Source organism: Chelonia mydas, chromosome 2 (assembly GCF_015237465.2).
Source record: "Chelonia mydas isolate rCheMyd1 chromosome 2, rCheMyd1.pri.v2, whole genome shotgun sequence".
Taxonomy (NCBI): Eukaryota; Metazoa; Chordata; order Testudines; family Cheloniidae; genus Chelonia; species Chelonia mydas.
This window is the reverse complement of record NC_057850.1, coordinates 190,386,456-190,407,438: the sequence shown is the minus strand read 5'-3', so window position 1 is coordinate 190,407,438 and position 20,983 is coordinate 190,386,456. Positions and strand designations below refer to the sequence as shown.

Below are 20,983 nucleotides of genomic sequence, written 5' to 3'. Positions count from 1 at the left end.
GTTAGAGCTGATGACCAAGTGTGAATACAGATTCATATTAGGCCTTATGCACAGGGTTTTGGGAAGCTCAGTGATCTGTGACGCAATAAAGACAATTTTTTCTTTAAAGTTTGCTTAAATTGTATGTGAATTTGATGCTCATTAAAGTATAGTACAAGTGTACTGTGCAAGATACATTACATTCTGTACATTATCTGTCCTTTACTCCCAACTTACAACACTGTTGCTGTTTCAGTCACAGCAGAATCTTCCTATCATGCTGAATTGTGCCACATTGGTGTTTTTTGACAACTATCCAGTAGGGACTAGAATGCTACTGTCAAACTCATTTTAAAAGTTGAACCCTTATACAGTAGAGACATAAGGCTACAGCAATAGCTCACTGCAGCAACTAAGAAGGAACGTCTTAAGAGAAATCCATTATACTTATGCAAAAGTAGTATTTTTCATATTAATTGTATCTAAAATATATGCTCGAGATTTTTTTTTTATTTAGTCTCCTGCAATGTGCTACATGTAACTATAGATGAATTCTGTTCTATTTCTGTTCCTTATTAATGATATAAAATTTAATTAAAACTAAAAAATACCTTAATTTACTGTAGCTGCTTCTACTCTATAATTAAAAAAATGAGCAAGTTCTTGGCACACTATCATTTTAGCAAACCTGCTTTGAAAAAAATAGTTTAAAAATTCTGTTTGGGCAGCAAAGCCTTACCATTTGTACTTACCAAGAACTCAGTTTAAAGGTCAGTTCTACTCTGAAAAATGATTCAGTAAAATAACATTGAGAGATTCCTTGTTTGTATCTAAAAGATTTCTAACACACATGCACTCAATTCACAAGTTTACAAAAACACTTTTCTAACAGCCAGTCTTTCAAACTCAACACGGACACAGAAAGGCAGGCTGGGTCATTTCTATGATCATCAATAAAGAAAAGTTTGGCAGACCAAATTATTCCCTCAGTAGCACTCATAAAAGTCTTTGGTGGGATTGAATAGGTATGAGTGATGAGAACCTAATAAACAATTCTGATGATAATGCAAGAAGGAATAAAATCCAGCTCATGCTCTCTTAGCTGTGTTGTTCTGCAGTGCTAACAGGATATGTGACATCCCTGGTCAAGCTCTCCCTGTTTGATACTTCAGGTTGCTGTGTTTGGATCTCATCTTTTAAGCTTCCCTTGTTCTGGGTAGGCTGCGGCACTGGCTCTGGCCTCTCTGGCACTCTTCCTGGGCATAGCCGCTCTGATACCTGCTCTGGGCTCACAAGACGAGTGCTGAACCCCCCGCAAGACACTCCAGTAGCTTAAGCACATCCTTTTCCAGAGCTCCCCTGTTGAGGGTTTTCTGTTTATAGTTTACCTCTGTAGGGACATGTGGTAGTTGAAACAAACAGGCATAGGCTTTGCAAAGGATTTCTGAAAACAATTCTTTACTTTAGACAGCACAAGAGAAAAACAGATCTAGGTAAAGCAATAAATGCCAATGTGCCATTCCCTGCCTCAATTACCTTACCACTCTTGAGCATTCTTTGAGAATTGGGTTAGGGTCTTTTCAGTGTTCCAGGTCCTATCTGCTGGGCCATTCTTCGCCAGCTCATGGCTTCTCCTCCGAATCAGGGAGTTTATCTGCACTCAGCTGCCTTCAACTTTGGCTGGTCCAACAGTCAACAGAACCTGTCTCCCTCATATAGCTGTCCCTTTTGTTCCTCTCTGTCTCTGAATCCCTCTTTGTCTTAAAAGGGCTATAACAGCACATCAGCCTCTTTAGTCCCCTTTTGGGGAAGTTCCACTGCTTGTCCCCTTCTTCCCCGAAAACAAGCTAGGTCAAACTGGATCCCCAAGGCTTCAGCCATCCCATTGTTCTATAGTGCTTCCATTGGAATGGGATCCATTCAGGTTACTGATTCTCTGTTGTCCCTAGTCTGGGAGAAATGTGGCACAAGCCCTGGTAGCAGATAGCACATACACCGAGGCATTTAGTAATATGGCAATTTCATAAAATCAACCAGAATTCATAAGCTGTATAATTCTTCAAATTCTCACAGGAGTAAAAAGCAATAAAACTTTATTAGCCACTAAAATAAGCAGATATGACTGACAACTCACAATAAGCAGATCTGTTGAGTAAGAATGTATTTTTACACAGTCATCTTTCAGAGTAACTGTATTTTCAGCATTTCACTTAATTCTCCCTCAGACTTCCCAATAGGAGGAAAGTCTGATGGAGTATTAAGTTTCCTCTTTGATCACTTCTGACAAATATACAAAGGATGAAATTTTCATTTTTGGCAATCTTGGCAAATTTCCCATTTCAATAGTGATAAAGATCTGAAATTAATTGGGGAAAAAAGATTAACAAATCATTTCTTATATGAAGGCAAAATTCAAGGGCCAAAGTGAATCCAGCTAACAAATTTGTGTAAACCACCAGTGTATTTGAGATAATTTCAGAGTTAGAATGAATATATATATATATATAATATAGATATATATCTATTTGTACAAATATGGATAAACGCCAAAGGTATTTACATTTAGTGTAGTAGCACAGTACTTACATAAAAAGTTATCTTTTGATTTGTGTTACTTAATAAGGGACCTTAAACTGATTATCCCTAAGAAGTACTGATGTTTTGGAATATTTTATATTATCTACCAGTTATGGAAAGCATAAAAGTAAGTTTGCATATATAATATGCATTTAGAAAATCCTAATAATTAAAAATGTTATTATTTGTATTACAATAGGGCCCCAAAGCCCCAACTAATCTCTGAGGGCCCATTGGGCTAACCACTATACAGACACATAGTGAGAGGCAGTCCAAAGTTATCTTATAAATAGACAAAGTATTTGAAAAGTCAGAAGGGAAACAAAGGCACAGAGAATGAAATTACTTGCAGGTCAGTAGCAGAGCCAGCAATAGAACCCATATCTGCTAACTTGTACTCCAGTGCCCTGTCCAAAAGAGCACAGTGTTTGCTTTCCTTTTATCATCATTAACCTGTATTTAAAAAAAAACCCAAACAGAGTCTTGATGAAGAATATATATTATCTTTTTGAGATGACAGTCTAATCATCCTTTCAAGAATACTGTAGCATGAATTAATCTATCATTTTTTTTCATATATTCATACACACAAAACATACACTCTACATATCTGAAGAAGTGAGGTTTTTACCCACAAAAGCTTATGCTCAAATAAATCTGTTAGTCTTTAAGGTGCCACCGGACTCCTTGTTGTTTTTGTGGATGCAGACTAACACAGCTACCCCCTGATACTTGACATGCTACACAGTTCAAGGTATTTTTAATATAAATTGTGTATATACATTCTTATAACATGTGACATACCTGTCTTATAAATCAAACTATAAAAGTCAGAGAAGAAGTCTACTAATATTTAGTATCATAATGAAAGCCTGAATCCACTTAAGGGATCTACAAAACATTACTTGAGTTGGTATAATTGTTTTATTGGATTTTTAAAAACTGTTTTGATAAATAATTTTTCATATTTGTAATTACAAGTTTAAATTTGTCTCTTGTAAAAGTTCATGTAGTTATAGAATGTACTAATATATAGCTGAAAATTACTTTAAAATGTTACAGCATATTACCACTCACAAACCAAGTTTTCGTATTTTTGTGTCTCAGATAAAAGCTCAGAAAAAGCAAGTTGTCAAGAAAAATAGAAGTGGAATTGGACAAAAAAGAAAGTAAGATTTGGGTAGTTCTTTTTTAAAGTTTTTACTGTGTAATTAAATAACTTCCAATGACTTAGCACTGTGATTAGTATATCATGCAATTATAAGAGACTTACTCTGTCATTTCTGAGAATGTGGGTGCTGCAGTAGGAAGAGCACCTCCTTGTCCTCACTAACAATATCCAAGTCAGTGCAAGAGTACTGCTGAAGATAAAACATTTAGCACTCTGTGGCCAGAAGGCGTTGCAACAGCAAATCCTGAATGGGAGATGTGTAAATCAAGGGTGATACATTAGTGGAGAATTCAGGAGGACCATCAAGAAAGAAATATAAACACTGTTTTTTCAGAGCGTAGAAACATTTTTAAGCATGATTTCAATCGCCTTTCACAAATTCACTGCTACTTACCTTGCTAAATAATTTACTGTTAGTGATAATTGGCTAGATTTTCAGCAGGCTTTCATTTTTGTTCCTGCAATTATGCAGATGCAAATAATAAAAGCAGTTTATTTGTGTGGAGGAACAATTAGGTCACTTAGATGTTGAAGTACCTGATTTGTGGGTACAATAAGGTACGTAGATATCGATATTAGCTAAATTTAGCCTGGACAATTTTTGTGGGTTAGAGTTTGGAAATTTGGCTCATTTTGTGTCTACATTTGATTTTTTTCTGAGTATAAATAGAAATTGCTTCTCATAATACATTTCTTTTTACTGCTTATCCAAACCCTGGGACCAAAACTCTGTTAATAATACGGGATAAACAGAGGATTGTACCTATAATAAGTATTATTACCAGGAAATGAATGAGAGAGACAGGTCTTTTTCACAAATCAATATGTAGCAACTATTATCAGAAAGAACCTAGAAAAATGTTGTTGTATGAATAAATATAATATTTTAAAATGTCCTTTAACTCTGCGTCATTAGTGATTTGTATTACATGTGTGAAAATCTTTTTCTAGGAAAAGTATGTTAAGATGCTCTCTTGAAACAATGGTTTCACATGACTTCCTGTCAAAAGAAAATCTGGGTATGTATAAACTATCTGTTGTTTAATTACAAGTGTCCAGTGACTTTGAATAATATTTACATACATTTAGCATCTTAAATATATTTAAGCTTTTGATTCCCTTTTGTGTTGAAAAGATTGTCTTTCATGAACAATAATATTTTAGCATACAAGCCATATGTGTATATATACAGAACAAAAAACAAATTCCAAGACACCTGTTGCTGCAACGTTAAATTCTCCTTAGAGTCATTGTGCACATATACATTCCACTGTAGGTGTATGTGTACCCAGTGCACTCTAGTCAGAGACTTTTGCCAGCAGTAGTAGCGGGTGGCTCACGCGCCCCTGCCATTTTGTGTTCCAAAGGGTTGTGGCTGCTGCCTCCCTCTCAGTCCCCTCTTACCATCCATGTCAAGAGATGGGGCTCCCTGTTGAGCTTCGATTTTCTTTACTTGCCGGATTTTAAAAAAATATATTGTACATATTTTTTTCATAGATTTACTGTTGTAGGTTAGTTAGAATTAGTTAGATAGTTCACTCTTTGTGCTCTGGGTGTCTCTTACCATGCAGAGATCCCCAGGACGTAAACAGTGTGCCACCTGCAGGGCAGTAACATCTGTGAGTGATAGGTACTCGAGCTGTCTTGGAAGAGGGACATGTTAGGGACAAATGTCCATACGTACCTCTTTCCCAGCAAGGACCAAAAAGTTGAAGGAATTCCATATCAATATTCATTTGCTTGAGAAGTCGATGCACCCCACTTCAGAGCCTAACCCTGACTACAAAGGAAGGGAGAGTTCTTCTATGTGGAGTGCACCTCTGGTTGCCCAGGCCCCAAAAACAAAATCTGATAAAAGAGATCTTCTTCTTCTTCTCCTGCAGCTTTATCTGAAGCTGATAGACCATCTAGGTCTTCTATGTTGACCCACAAATGGGACAGATAATCTAAAAGTCCTTCGTTACTGAATTGAAGTCTGGTCATAAACACCGTTTACCAGTACTGTTTGACGTAGCACTGTCAACTCTGGTGGGGCCATCAAGACAGGTACCTTCATCATCTTCTACTCGAGCACTATCAGGTGCTGTCTGTGGAGCACTTACCTCCAATTACAGTAATGTTGATGTCACAAGCATTCTTTGTGACAAAAGGCTTATTGTGCCTTTTTTGTGCCTAATTCACTGTCTGGTATCAATGGCAGCAGTTTCATCCTCATCAGTACTGTCCGCCTTGTCTGCTCAGTCAGCATGGTTGGCACCATCTATAATGCTGGCCCCATTGGTGCAATCCATATACCAGTCAGCATAGGTTCCACCTGAACAAATAGAGTCAGCTTTGACACTGGTAATACTGACTGTGCAGCAGCATGCCTCACCAGGGCTGAAGCATCTGCTGACACCGACTGGAGCAGCTTCTCCATTTCTTGAAGAGAGCTACATCATCTTCTCCTCAGATTTGAAGCATGACCAACGCATTTCTCCTGCAAAGTCTTTTAAGTCATCTTGGAGATCACATTCTAGCGATACTGCTCAGACCCATGGGATGGAACAGGAATACTACACTTATAGGGATATTCCAGTGTAGTGTCCACCACTGTGGGTAGTACAGAGATTGGATTACCAGCCCTTGCCATACTGGGCATGCTGGACTTCTCCCAGAGCTTCTAGATACCCATCTGCAATGTGGTCCAGAAGAAAGTCTGCATCTCAAGCGCCTATTCCTGTTAGAGAAGATCCAGTCCATCAGTCATCCCCAACATTGGGATTAACTAAGGAAGAGGAACACAGGGAGGAACCCACAGATCTACCTCCTCATGTTTCTTCCCTGATGAGGTTGTAACACCAGAATCTTCCTCAACGCCTCCTGAAGACTTTAAGATCTTTCCCCAACCTACCTACCCCATCCCTTTTCAGGGTCCGATCTCACAAGGCTGTTTTACTTCAAGTAGTACAATCTCTTCTGGAATTGGGAGCAACAGAGGAAGTTCCTCACCAGCACAAAGGGAAGGGCTTTTGTTCCCATTACTCCCCCCCACAGCCCCACACCCTGGGCTCCAAAAAAAAAAAGAGGTGGTCTAAGGCCTGTTTTGGATTTGAGAAATCTGAATAGATTCATCAAGAAAATAATATTTCAGGATGGTCATCCTCTTATCTGTTATTCTTTTCCTGGAGATTGGTATGCTGCCCTCAGTTTGCAGGGCACTTTCTTTCACATAATAACACATCTAGGACACAGAAAATTATCTTGATTCATTGTCAGGAACGCAGACTGACAGTACGCAGTGCTGCCCTTTGGTCTGTTGCAGGGTTTGGTTCCTGGGTTGGTGTTTTTGTTCTTAAAACTACAATACCCACCTGGGGAAGTGAAGAAACAGATTGAGAGAGCCAGAAGGGTACCCAGAAGTCACCTACTACAAGACAGGCCCAACAAAGAAAGTAAAAGAACACTGCTAGCTGTCACAAATCTGACATCAGGAATTATAACATTCAAAAACCAGTAGGAGAACATTTCAGTCTCCCTGGTCACTCAATAACAGACCTAAAAGTGGCAATTCTTCTTCAAAAAAACTTCAAAATCAGACTCCAACGTGAAACTACAGAACTGGAATTAATTTGCAAACTGGACACCATCAAATTAGGCCTGAATAAAGACGGGGAGTGGTTGGGTCATTACAAAACCTAAACCTAATTTCCCCCACACTAATTTCCCCCTACTGTTACTCACACCTTCTTTTGAACTGTTTGAAATGGGTCACTCTCATTACCACTACAAAAGTGATTTTTCCTCCCTTGGTATCCTGCTGTTAATTGAATTGTCTCATTCGACTGACCTCACACTTGGTAAGGCAACTCCCATCTTTTCATGTGTTTATACCTGCTCCTGTATTTCCCACTCCATGCATCTGATGAAGTGGGAAATAGCTCACTATTAAATAAATAGTGATGAAGTAGCTCATGAAAGCTTATGCCTAAATACGTTTGTTAGTCTCTAAAGTGCCACAAGGACTCCTCGTTGTTGTTGCTGATACAGACTAACACAGCTACAACTCTGAAACCTTTCCACTAGGGTTCATTCCACTTCATCAGCCTTTTTGAACAACATACCTATAGGGGACATTTGCAAAGCAGCAACATGGTCATCTGCACCTACCTTCTCCAGACACTACACTTTTACTTAAGCTTCCTGAGCTGAAGTGAACTTTGGCAAGATGATGCAGCAGGCTCTCTTCAAATAATTAAAGTCCCACCATCCTCAAGGGTAACTTTTGCTGAGTCGCTTACAGTTGAATGTGTATGTGCACAACTATTCAGAGGAGAAAAAACTGTTACATACCTGTACAGTTAACTGTTGTTCTTTGAGATATGTTATGCACATATACATTCCATGTCCCTTCTGCTTCCCTGTTACTTTGAGACTTTTTTGGATGGTCATGTGAAGGAATGGAGAGGGCAGCAGGGACACAGCCAATTTATGCCCTCAGCTCCATGCACAAGTGTGGGAAGGGGCACATGTGCCACCCACCAGTACGGCTGGCAAAAGTCTCCAACTTGAATACATTGGGCACAGATATACCTACAGTGGAATATGTATATGTTCACCACACATCTCAAAGAACAATAGTTATTGTACAGGTAAATAATTTTTAAATTATTATTTTAATAGTTTTAACACAGTGTGTATTATAAAACCAAGTAAAGATCTTAATAGTTAGCATCCACATCTGAGTGCTTTAGTGTCAATGACATATTCAGCATGATATAGGAACCTTGTGGCGGAACAGGGGACAGAACCCATTCTCCTCAGTCCCAGTCAGTGTCTCATAGCATTTGATCATGTAATTAAAGACTGTATCATTCATCTGTGTTTCTCACAGTGTTTTGTTGAGGTGGCTGTGCAAGAGTTGCTCCGTTTTACAGAGAGAATAACTAAACACATAAATTTGGCTTAATCTAATTGAGAGACAATGTGGCTAAATTAGTGAGATTTAGATCTGCCATAGCAGAGATCTGGGTCCTATTCCCAGCTCTGTCAGATATTATCTTTCAGAAATGATCACGTGCAACCTCTCAGATCATCAGTTAACTCATTTAACCTCTTAAGGTAATGGCCTAAGTGAATATGGGCTGTGAAGGATACAATTGTTAACAATGATCAGTGGAAGGGGGGAGACTCAAAATCATCATGTCCTGGGTTCCCAGTCCAGTACATCTTCACCTAAGCCAAGAAGTATTTTGTCTGTGTCTTGTCTTGAGCGCTGGCTTTGTGCATTTAATATGTAGGAGGACAAAGAAAAAAACAAAACAAAACAAAGGTACTTAGAAAGTACCTGAACTATATGTGGTGTTAGTTGGGCTGGGTTAATTTTTTCAGACTAATAGTTTATTTCACACACACACACACACAACGGAAAAAAAACCCTCAACAGTTTGGTTGACTCAAAACTATTCACAAATTTGATGTGAATAATTCCAACCAAAAATATTTTGGTGGTGGTAGCCATGGCTAATTCCTTATAATATTTAGCCCAGTGGTTAGAGCATTCATTGGGGATGTGGGAGACTGAGGTTCAATTCCCCACTCTGCCTGATGTGGAAAAGAGATTTAAAAATACTCTCCTAGCTTTCAGGAGAGTACCCTTACCACAGCATTATGGGATATTTTGTAGTGGTCTCTCTTAGTCTTTCCTGTGGAAGTTCTTCTTTTTATTGGCGCACAGACATGAATTTGCCTCTCCCACATTCTAGGTGAGTGCCCTAGCCACCGGGCTACAGTCATTCATTTGCTCTGTCTTTCTGATCCAATGACTATTCATTGCCATTATGAATAACTATGAAATGACATTATGAATGACATTGACTGCTATACCATAGACTGATATCACCATCGCCTCTTCCTCTTCCTCCTCCTGCTGCTTTGTGAATCTAGCCCTTTAAAAATGCCTGAAATAAAACATTCAACCAAAAGCAGGTTTTTTTCAATTTTGCCAAAACATTTCGCAATTTTTGGATTCAGTTAATTTAGAACTCTTTTTATTTAATTGCCAGCAAAAAAAAAAAAAAATCAGTTATTCACCCTACGCCGGTTCCTACTGCTCCATTTATAATGAATGTGTCCTCTGAATAAACAAACAGTAGGCAAAGTAACCTCAGAATTACAAAGAGTGTTTTTCAATATGACATGAAAAGCACTACAAAGAAAGAATAATTACAACAGCCCCATGATTATACTGGAATCACTGTAGGAGGAGTCCCAGTAGTTTATTTGTCAACAATTTTAAATCTTTTGTATCAGTTCTATATCCTATTCTGATTAGACTAATTATTCATGTGCTTTCCAGTGAAACAGTTATTAGACAGAACTAGGATATCAAAATGCTGCTTCACTTAATGAAATACATTAAAGATTGCTTGGACCACTTGAAACACTTCACAGCTATTTCTATATGGTATATTATAGAGCTAAAACTTAATATTTTGGATTGACTCAGTTATATAGTTTGTGTTCTCACTGGTGCTGCACCTGGAATTACAGCACATAAACATATAAGAAAATATGTCTGGCTATGGAACAAACTCTGCATTGCATTGTTACAGATATAAAATAGACTGAATTGTGATTAATCTGTTATTTGCCCAGATTTACTTGTCTAGTATCCCAAGTTAGGCTAGGTACAGTCTAATATGAAAAATGCTCCAGAATATTGGCTGGAAATGTCATTTTTATAAGCACATCTTTCAGAAGAATTCTCCTATCCTCAGCTATTGTCCGGATATATGGTCTGAAATGCAAAAAATAAAATTCCTGACAATTCTATACGTACTTCACTTGAGCACACTAAATTCAGAATTCCCCATAGCTTATCAGGATTAAGCTTTCAATTACTGGGAAATTCCAGGCTTCATACATTTCTTTGATTTAAAAGAAAAAAATAATGTTTAGATAGGAAACATTCTGGATCCCCAAAACTCCTTTTCTACAGTAGGCTCCATGACATTATAGTTAACACAGATACTCTGTTTGGGCCTTTCTCAGCCCAAGAACAACTCCTCTTACAAAGTGGAAAAGGAAAGGCCTTTCATCTTCTCTTTGCTCAATCCTACTTAGGTCTCTATGGGACAAAAATCTTCATTTATGTGACTGGACAGTATAAGGTTTTGGCAGAATACTAGCAAACAGTACACTGTATAAAATATAACATCTTGTATTTTTCAGTTTTGTAAAACAAGTTAGGATACAGTTCATATGAAAGATTATATAAAAATGTATGTATGTATCTATGTAACTGTAAAGTATGTTACCCTTATTCCTCATAAGCACTACTTACATCAGGGTGGCCAACCTGAGCCTGAGAAGGAGCTAGAATTTACCAATGTACATTGCCAAAGAGCCACAGTAATACGTCAGCAGCCCTCCATCAGCTCCCCACCCCTGTTCCCAGCGCCTCCCACTGGCAGCCCCGCTGATCAGCGCCTTCTTCTCCCTCCCCGCACTTCCCGATCAGCTGTTCCGTGGCGTTTCGTGGCGTGCAGGAGGCTCGGGGTGAGGGAGGAGCAAGGGCACGGCAAACTCAGGGGAGGGGGCGGGAAGGGGTGGAGTGGGGGCAGGGCCTGTGGCAGAGCCAGGGGTTGAGCAGTGAGCACCCCCTGGCACATTGGAAAGTTGGCGCCTGTAGCTCCAGCGCCGGAATCAATGCCTATACAAGGAGCTGCATATTAACTTCTGAAGAGCCACAGGTTGGCCACCCCTGACTTACATGGTTAGTCTAAGAAAAACACATATTAATGATTTGGAAACACATTAAAATGTTATACCAAATTTATTGAATAACATATAAACTACAACTAATGAAAATGATGATTCAGCTACCAGCCAAAAACACTGTGGTAATACTGATGATATTCATTACATGAGAAGAGCTGAAGAAGAGTGTTGTGAAGCTTGAAAGCTTGTCTCTTTCATCAGCAAAAACTGGGCCAATAAAAGATATTACCTCACCACCTTGTCTCTCTCAGATCCTGGAACCAACATGGCTACAACACTGCAATATATCAGTAATGTTAGACTTTCCATGAAAAGACATTTTTAGGGTTTATGAAGCTGGTACTGTTGTGGAAACATCCATGTGGGCTTTACTGCACATTTTGACCAGAGAAGTTGGTACAATTATTGATATAGTCATTTATGAGGGTAGTATGTAATAAGTTTACTTGAGAAGGCCTTCTTCTGGCAGCCTCTAAAGCCTCAGTAAGGTGAGATGAAATGGTCCCACCTAGAAATTAAATTGGTTCAACTAACCTTCAACCTGAAGGTTGCACTTAATACTTTATTAGCACAACAGAATCTCTTTATAATCTTATCAAAGCTGTTTACAGAATGTCTTGCTTTAGAACAGCTTCCTGTGTTCTTTTTTCTTCCAGCTTCTCTTTAAAAATAATTACATTAAATAAAGTGCTTTCTAACATTTTTCACTAAAACCTACAGTGTTGAAACAAAAATAAAAGTTTTGCGCCAAATACTGTTAGTTTGAATTTACTTAATTTCAAATCAACTTTCACAGTGAAAAACTTTTGTGTTACACACTGGAAAGAAATAAGGCTGGTCAGAAGGGACAGTTTGAGCTTTCTCATGGTAGCATTGTGTTGTGTCCATTTATGGAAAGGTGGGAGATGACCTCATATGGCCTCCTGCCCCCATATTCCTGCTGCCTTTGGAAAAGGCTGCTTGCAGCTGCCATCATCCTATTTCTGTAGGAAGGAGAAGAAAGACGACCAGTGACCTATCTCCAAAGAGCTCTGCTTCAGCAGAGCCTCTTGGCGTTGTGAGTTTTGTTGCATTTTGTATCTCCTTTCAGAGATTTTCTATCCAGAAAGCTCAAGAGGTATATTTGGTAAAGTAATTTAAGAAGCAACTTTTTATTTTTGTTTAAAAAATTTTCAGGCAAGTTTCTACCCATATCCGGTATAAGAGTGCTATACAAATTGCAAGAATTTTGGATAACAAGATAACTCTTACTATTCTTCACTTAATCTTGACAGTTGTGTTGATTTCAAATCATTAAAGACCAAAGGATGAATTGTTCTCACATTTGAAGCCAGTAAAGTTACTTTGGATTTTAACCAGTGTCAGTGATAGCGGAATTTAGCCCCATATGGTTTTACCACAGGAAACCCATTTTCTTTTCCATGTTTGGAGTAGTGATTTTCCCTGTAGATTCTCTGTATCTGTTCCCCACTGTTTTAATTGACTGAGTAATAAATACTACTTCATTAATAATATTGCATTAATATACATACATATTTTAGCTAAATTATGTATTTTGTTGTTTTATTAGTTATCTCCGAGACAGAAGTTATATTAAAAGATCTAGAACAAATTCTCAGGCGTGTTGCAGACCCTTTAAAAACAGCTTGTGGGTTGGATGGAAATGGAGAGGGAAAAGATACAGGAGAAAAGGTATGAATTATACATGGTATTGCTAACTAGTTCCTGGAAACATTTTTAATTTTAGTGGAATTTATGCTAGTGCTTAAGAAAGACACTTTTAAATATGTTTTAATGGCTATATAATGTACTTCTGAAAACAATGCATACTGCCCACTTTTTGAATGCTATATATTTAATTAATTTATAATAATGATATAAAATAAAATTGTTTAAAGAGCACATTTAATACAAACCAGTTTCACCGTATCCTACATTTAAAACAGAAGATATTTGAAATTAATATTCATGATTGAAATCCCAGTCTCAGGGAGATGCATCCACTGATAGTCCCATTATTAATTATACTGCAGAAGTCTGCATGTGGACAGACAAGTAGATCTCACTTGAAATAGTCGTATACCTATATTTCAAATTTGGGTGCAGTATATCTAGCTAGGAGATGGCCTCTAGAGATCCACACTCTCCCTACACATGGTCCAGGATCACCAAACAGCTAATCTTGTATCTGCAACACACTTAATAAGTTACCTTCTTTATTCATGGGCTCGTTTAGCTAAGGTTTATTTTGTTTCCCCTTTATTTAAGTGTTAATAAAAAAAGCACCTTATCAGATCGTCTTTGAGTGATTGTCCACATCTATTGCATTATTGGTGCACATACACAACGTGTGTGAGAGTACAATCTTTTAAAATAGCATTGTCTTTCAGGGCCATGTCTGCACCCTCTGGTGCTCCATATCTGAGGTCATAATGGTAAGGTGACCTACAGTTCCTTCTTACTGCCGAGGGCTACAAGATGGAACACCTTCAGTGTCGATGTGCAATGTACAACTGATTTTCTAAGTTAGTTCTTAATTAGTTCTCTAGCTATAGTTGGTTTTGTTTAAGCCTGTTGGCAAAAAAGAAAAGGAAAAAAAGAAAGGGGGAAAAAAACCTCTTCAAGTTAAGGATATGCTTTGGAACCAGACCTTGCCCCAGACATAGTGAAGACAAAGTCCCCTAGATTCAAGACCTATGTCTCTTGGGAGGCAGCTCTTCCTATTATGGATAACCTAACTGCCTCTTCTGCCTTGGGGAAGTACTTATATCATGCAAGTTTGTCTATGCTGCTTCTTTTCCAAAAGGATCCAAAAGCAAGGGAATCCCACCTGAAGCTTTTCCTCTTAGAGAAGTCGATGATGGCCTTGTTGTCTCCTGAAGGAGAGACCAAATTACTGGATCACACCAGGTCTGTGAGTTCTCCAGTAAGTCAAGTATCTACCCCAGGCACTAGAGGTCATTTGGCACTGAGGAAGTCCCACTCCTCTACTGTGGAGTCAACCAGAGCTTCCCTACCCTCCTTCACTCAACACTGAAGAGAGAGGGTGCTTACTGGTGATCACAGACACAGATCTCCCTCTCTGTCACCGAGCAGATCTACCTTAGGAGGCAGTTCAAGGCCCAGATTGGATCCTGCTGATGCTTCAACACTGAAGGGTCACCAAATTGTCTTAATGCAGCTTGGAGAAACTATTTGCGTGCCTGGTACTGACAAACAAGAATCAAAGCATCTGACGCTAAAGCAACTGGAACTGAAATTTTAAATGGCAGAGCTTCCCATGCCAGCACCAAAGCTCCTTGCACTAAAAAATCCAGTGTAACCTAAGCTGTCAGTCCTAGTACCATGCCTCTGGTACCTGCGATGGAGCACCTAGCACTTCACTTTATGGTACCAACCTCGCTTCTCAAGGTGGAGGGAACACTACCCTCTCTTTTTGTGGTACCCATAACATTTGTAGTACCAGAATACCTAATGGTATCAGACCATTAGATACCTAATGGTCTGATACCATAGGTATATAAATCTAATGGTATCAGAAAGATTTATATCCCTTGTCCTCCACTTCAGAAGGGCCAGAAGTGATGTCACCAATATATTTACCTCAGTAGATGCTCTGTGAACCAAGTTTCCCAGACAGAGAATCCAATGGGCACACTTACAGAAGAGGGCACAGAGACACTTGAGAAAAGCATCTCTTGTGGTATCCTCTTGTGGCACTGCTGTAGCAGCAGAGGGGCAACTAGCTACAAAGACCTCATTACAAGCTGCCTCAATGTCTCTGATACAACAGCTTGTGGTATGGTGACTGCAATAATGATGCACAGGACCTCCTGTTTACAGTCCTTAGGAATTCCAGAAGAGGTTCAAACAAACATTGAGGCCCTTCCCTTTGAGGGTTGTGATCTTTTCAACAAGAACTGACAAAGCCTTGCACACATTAAAGGACTTGAGAGCCACCTTATACTCCTAGGCATGTACATGCTGGCTCTCAGAAGGAAACAGCGTCAGCGTCAGAAATATCAGAGATGGAGGCAAGCTTCCCAATGCTATTATGGATACACAGATCCAAGCCTGAGAGGAAGAGAGAGAGTTTTCAGAGGCAGAGACCCTCTGCCTCTTCCTCTTCCACTGCACGCCCTGCATTCACACTGTGCCAGCAAGTTTGATGGTAGGGTCAAGAGTCTCTTAGAACATCTAGCTTCTCCTTGTCATTCCCCACCCCCTTTTGGAGCCACCTGTTTTCTTATTGAGAAGCCTGGAACCAGATAACCTCGGACCAATGGGTCCTGGAAATAGTGAACAAAGGGTACTCCATTCAGTTTTAATCCCTCCCTACACACACATCCCCTTCCTTATCCTCCTTCAGGGTTCCATTTCATGAAATATTGCTAAGAAAGGAAGTGAGGCAGTAGAAGAAGTGCCTGTAGAATTAGAGGGAAATTTATTCTCATTATTTCCTACTCCCAAAGAAGAAAGGGGGCTGGCATTCTATTCTGTAACTTAGATGACTCAACAAATTCATCCATTGTTTCCAGTTCAGGATGGTGACTCTAACATCTATAATTCCTACCCTAGATCCTCAAAATTCATTCACAGCTCTCAATTTAAAAGATATCTACTTCCGTATTGCTATTCACCCAGCCCATAGGTAATACCTCAGGTTACTAAAGGAAAACATTCATTATCAGTAGAGAGTGCTCTCCTTTGGTCTCTCCATGGCTTCAAGTATTTTCACCAATTATCTAGTAGAAGTGGCAGCACACCTGAGAAGACAAGGGATTCAAGTCTACCCATACTTAGATAACTGGGTAATTGGAGGGCAGTCATCTCAATAGGTGAACAGGTCAGTCCAAGTAACCCTGGAACTCTCCACTGCTTTAGGCCTCAGACTCAACAGAGGAAAGTCTACTCTTAGCTTTAGTCAAATAATTGAGTTCATAGGAGCAGTACTGGACTCCATAGTGGCAAAGGTCTACCAACCACAGGATAGGTTCCTCACCATTCTAAGTCTCATTGATCAACTTCAGGCCCACCCAAAGACATAGGTCATGACTTGCTTCAGGCTCACGGGACACATGGCCTCCCGTGTCTTTACATGACATAATTTATGAGATTTCACCTGTGCTCCTTGCAAAGGTGGTTGAAAGCAATGTATCTTCCCAGCAGACACCACATACATGTTGGTCACAATTCCTCAGGAAGTCCTCGCCTCATTAGATTGGTGGAAGGACACTCTAGACATATACAGCAGAGTGCCATTCCCACCACCTCTTCCCACTGAAATGCTGGTGTCCAAAGCACTCACACTAGGATGGGGAGCTCACTTAAGAGTCAGGGACTCTGGTTCCCTCAGGAGTTGAAACTTCACATACATATCCTGGTGAGAACTGTTCATCTATCATGGACAGCAGTCTGACCTGTACTCTGGTGACAGCCAATGCTATGTACTACATCAAGAAGTGAGGCAGAGCATGCTAATTGCCTCATTGTCATGAAGCAATCCACTGCTGGGACTGTTGTATCAGCCCTCAAGTCACACCAGTGGCTCTATACCTCCCAGACCTCAAAAATACACTAGCAGATCAGATCAGCAGACAATACTCAAACAGTCACAAATAGTCAATCAAGAATTCTGTTGTACAAGACATCTTCCACAAATGGGAATGTCCAAGAATAGACCTGTTTGCTTCAGACCAGGACAAGAAGTGTTAGAGATTCTGCTCCAGAATGGCAGCCAGTTCAGGCTCTCTGTCAGATGACTTCCTGACTTCATGGACTCTAGGACTCATGTATGCCTACCATCCCATTTCTTTGATACTGAGGGTTCTGAGGAGGCTCAGATAGGACACAGCACTGGTGAGGATGATAACCCCAGCATGGCCCAAGCAATTTTGGTATTTGGGCCTGATGACGTTGTCAACACAGCTTCCAGTCATGCTTCTGATACACCTGGGCATCCTAATGCAGACAAAGGGCCAAATCCTGCACCTGGAACTGACACCCCTCCAGCTCACAGCCTGGATGCTGGCTGATAACCACAGACAGATCTTGCTCCACTGCAATCCAGAATAGCTTAGTTTGCAGTAGAAAAGACTCAACAAGGATGACACGTGAATAAATGGAAAAGTTTCTCTATTTGGGTGACACAGAATCATTGACCACCTTGGAAGGCTGCAGCAGCCTCCATTCTCGATTAGTTGCTAGCCCATAAGCATTCAGGTCTCTCCATCAGGTCCATAAGAGCATATCTGGCAGATGTTATTCTCTTGCTGAAAGCTACACAAACTGGTCACGTGCAACAAATGGCCGGGTTTCTCATTCACTTCTTCCCATCAGTCAGGGACTCTGCCCCCTGGGGCCCCCCTTATGGTAGGACCACCCTATACGATATTCCACAAGGACGAAGGGACATAAAGACGTCATTTGAAATTTTTACCTAAGATAGTCTATGACTTTAAACTCAGCTTACCAGTTTTCTTTCCCAAACGTCATACTACTCAAGGGAAAGCCAAACTTCACACCTTAGTGTAGGTAGGTCTGGCCTGACATGAGTAATTAAACACATGGGGGGAGGCCTCGTTTTTGGAGATAAATGAATCATCAGGCTGAAAACAGGACATTTGAGCTAAACAAGATGAGTAAATAGATCAGTAGTCTAAAAGGACTGAATGTCTGAGCGAGATAGGAGAGAGAACACCCAGGGAACCATTTACTATGAACAAGATAACAAGGGACAAGATAAATTAGGAATGTAGAGATGAGGTAAGGAGTATGTCAAGCATGGACAATGCATGGACAGAGCATGCTGCACAGGGATTGCTTCCTGCAAAGTAACCAAGTCAAAGTGTGGTGCAATGTATAATAAACGCAATGAGATATGTAATGTATATAAAAGGCAGGGTTTCTGTGTAACTTTGGAGCTGTGATGTACTCTGCATCCACCCCCCCCCCTACATTTGAGACTGATCAATTCAGTGTAGTGTTGCTGTATGCCAAATAAAGATACCTGAGTGATGAAGTCTGGAGTCAAACTGAGTTCTTGGGAAGCTGAGTGGAAAGAGGTCTTGTAGGGAATCCCAACACTTAGCTGTTGTCAGGTCTCTTGGGAGCCTCTGCAGTTTCTCTTTTGGTGTTTCAATTTCAGAGATTTGTAAAGCAGCAACTTGGAGTTCAATCCACACCTTCATTCATCATTACTTTTTGACAGAGGGCTCCAGAACTGGTGTCTGCTTTGGCAGAACTGTATTACAATCATTGTTTCAATCAACTACCCCTATGGGACTTGAATTACTGCTTGTGAATCACCAGAAGTGGAATACATGTGGATAATCACTCAAAGAAGAAAGAGCAGTTACTTACCATACAGTAACTGTAGTTCTTTAAGATGTGTTGTCCACATGTATTCCACAATGCACTTTCTTTTTCTGCTGCTGCGGAGTCCTTGTCAATATGGATTCTGTTTTGGCAAAGGAACTGGAGTGGTTGCATCCATATCACCCTTTATGCCCTCAGCTATGAAGTCCCAAAGGGCATGTAGAGCACTATTCAAAAAGATTCTAGTCTCATTCACATGGGGTGCATGCACACCAGAAGTGGAAGACATGTGGACAACAGATCTCAAAGAACCACAGTTACAGTAGGGTAAGTAACCACTTTATGTGGGTAATCCAAAATAATATAAACCAATGGGAAAACTGACTGATTAAACCATGGTAGTATTTCTAAGGAAGCATTTGCTGAATACCTTATTATCATGTAATTCTATCTACTGTCTGGTAAATCTACTTTAATTTCCTATTTAAATAATGGAAGAGATGTCTAACAAAAAAATCGGCATGCAACTAGAGGATAATAGAAACATGTGCAATGAATAGCATATATTTATAAAGAAAAAACAAACAAATTTGATAACTTTTTTATCAAATTACAAAATCAGTTGTAAAAGAGAATTGATTACATATAAGATATCTGAACATTAGTTAAAACATTAGACACTGTTCCTTATAAAATCTTACTTGAAAAATTAATCCAAATCGGATTGAACATGAGTGTTCTCACATGAATTGAAAACTGTCTCAGGGATTGTAAATAAAGAGTAATGATAAACTGCATAGGCTCCACATCCATTGGGCTGCTAAAGTACAGAGCCATAAGAGACAACGGGGAATGGTGATCTGATGGCAAATTGATAGAATTACTTATATCTTCTTATAGTTCCACTGGTAGTTACAGGCTTACCTGTTAGCAACACGGACCAGAGTTGAAAGGCAAATGTTACATCTGACAGAGAAGTGGTGTTTTACAACAGTATCTACCCTATTGGCTTGCCTCTTGTGCCTGTGCTTCCAACCTACGACCAGGAAGGAAGCTTTCAAATATTTTGAGCTGTTAAGAATTCATAATGAGTCTTAATGTCTTTTGAAGTGTCTTACTGTCATAAAACAGATCATTTCTGATTGTTTTTGGAAACAGAACTTCTTGCAGTTCAATAGGCAAGCAGAAGACACCACAAATTTGGTCATCTTAATGTACCCTCTCTACATCAGGGGTGAAAGTGAGCCGGTACCGGCCTGTACGCAGCCCACATTAACATCCCTGCCCCTTTTGCCTCTCCCGTCGGTGGCCGTGCTGGTAGGGTCCATACCGGCAGGGCTGCAGACGGGGGGGAAGGGGCATCAACTTTAAAGTGCAGCTGCTGCAAAGGACCTTGCTTAAAGGCCGACGACGGGGTGGGCAAAGGGAGCAGCTGCCCTGGGGCTGGCGATTTAAAAGGCCCTGGGGCTCCGGCCACTGCTGCCGCTACCACAGCAGCGGCCAGAGCCCCGGGCCCTTTAAATCACCACTGGAGCCCCAGGTGGCATGGGCCAGGCAGCCTGGAAAGGCTGGCTGGGGGATGCTGACCCCCCAGTCCTGCCCCTCCCGTCCGAGGCCCCTCCCATTCCAGGGTCCCTAGGCAGAGCTGGCCCCAGCCCCCATACCAGTAAGTCTTCGGAGTTACTTTCACCCCTGCTCTACATACATGCACATGATACATCATTTGAAAGCTTATTATGTCTTAAGATGAGGTATGATGTGGAGCTGTCAAGTGGTGCCATTACCATAGAAATGGGGTAAACAATGACACCATCAACACGTAAAAATTACCTCTTTGAAATACTTGCATTTGTTTCTGTTAGTTTAATGACTCTATGTAGTATTTCAACCTATTGCATCCAACCTTTAGATTCTGTCCAGTGCTGTCTTTCTGCAGTTTTCACTTATTGTTGTCATATCTGTCAAAGACTTCAGTTTTAGTTTTAGCTTTGTCAAATCCTTTTAGGACCTGCCTCAAGTACTCAGCTTCCAGTTCATCAAATCTGTGGAATTTGTCTCCAGCCATCATTTGTATGACAACCATGGCATCTCTGATGTACACTGTGGTTTCTTTGTTGCATGCTCTTAGCTTATGGATGCTTTCAGCTTGAACTTCCACCTGATGTCCTAATTCAGCTT

At 40.1% G+C, this 20,983-nt stretch overlaps 1 protein-coding gene across 1 annotated transcript in view; it reads left to right on the top strand.

Moving 5' to 3' along the window:
• Window positions 1–20,983, top strand: part of ZCWPW2 (zinc finger CW-type and PWWP domain containing 2) — a 111,479-nt gene that overhangs the window by 74,724 nt on the left and 15,772 nt on the right. Inside the window, exons 5-7 of the mRNA XM_037890393.2 lie at window positions 3,664–3,725; window positions 4,679–4,746; window positions 13,059–13,180. Of these exons, the coding sequence (XP_037746321.1) occupies window positions 3,664–3,725; window positions 4,679–4,746; window positions 13,059–13,180 (252 nt within the window). The remainder of the gene's footprint in view (window positions 1–3,663; window positions 3,726–4,678; window positions 4,747–13,058; window positions 13,181–20,983) is intronic.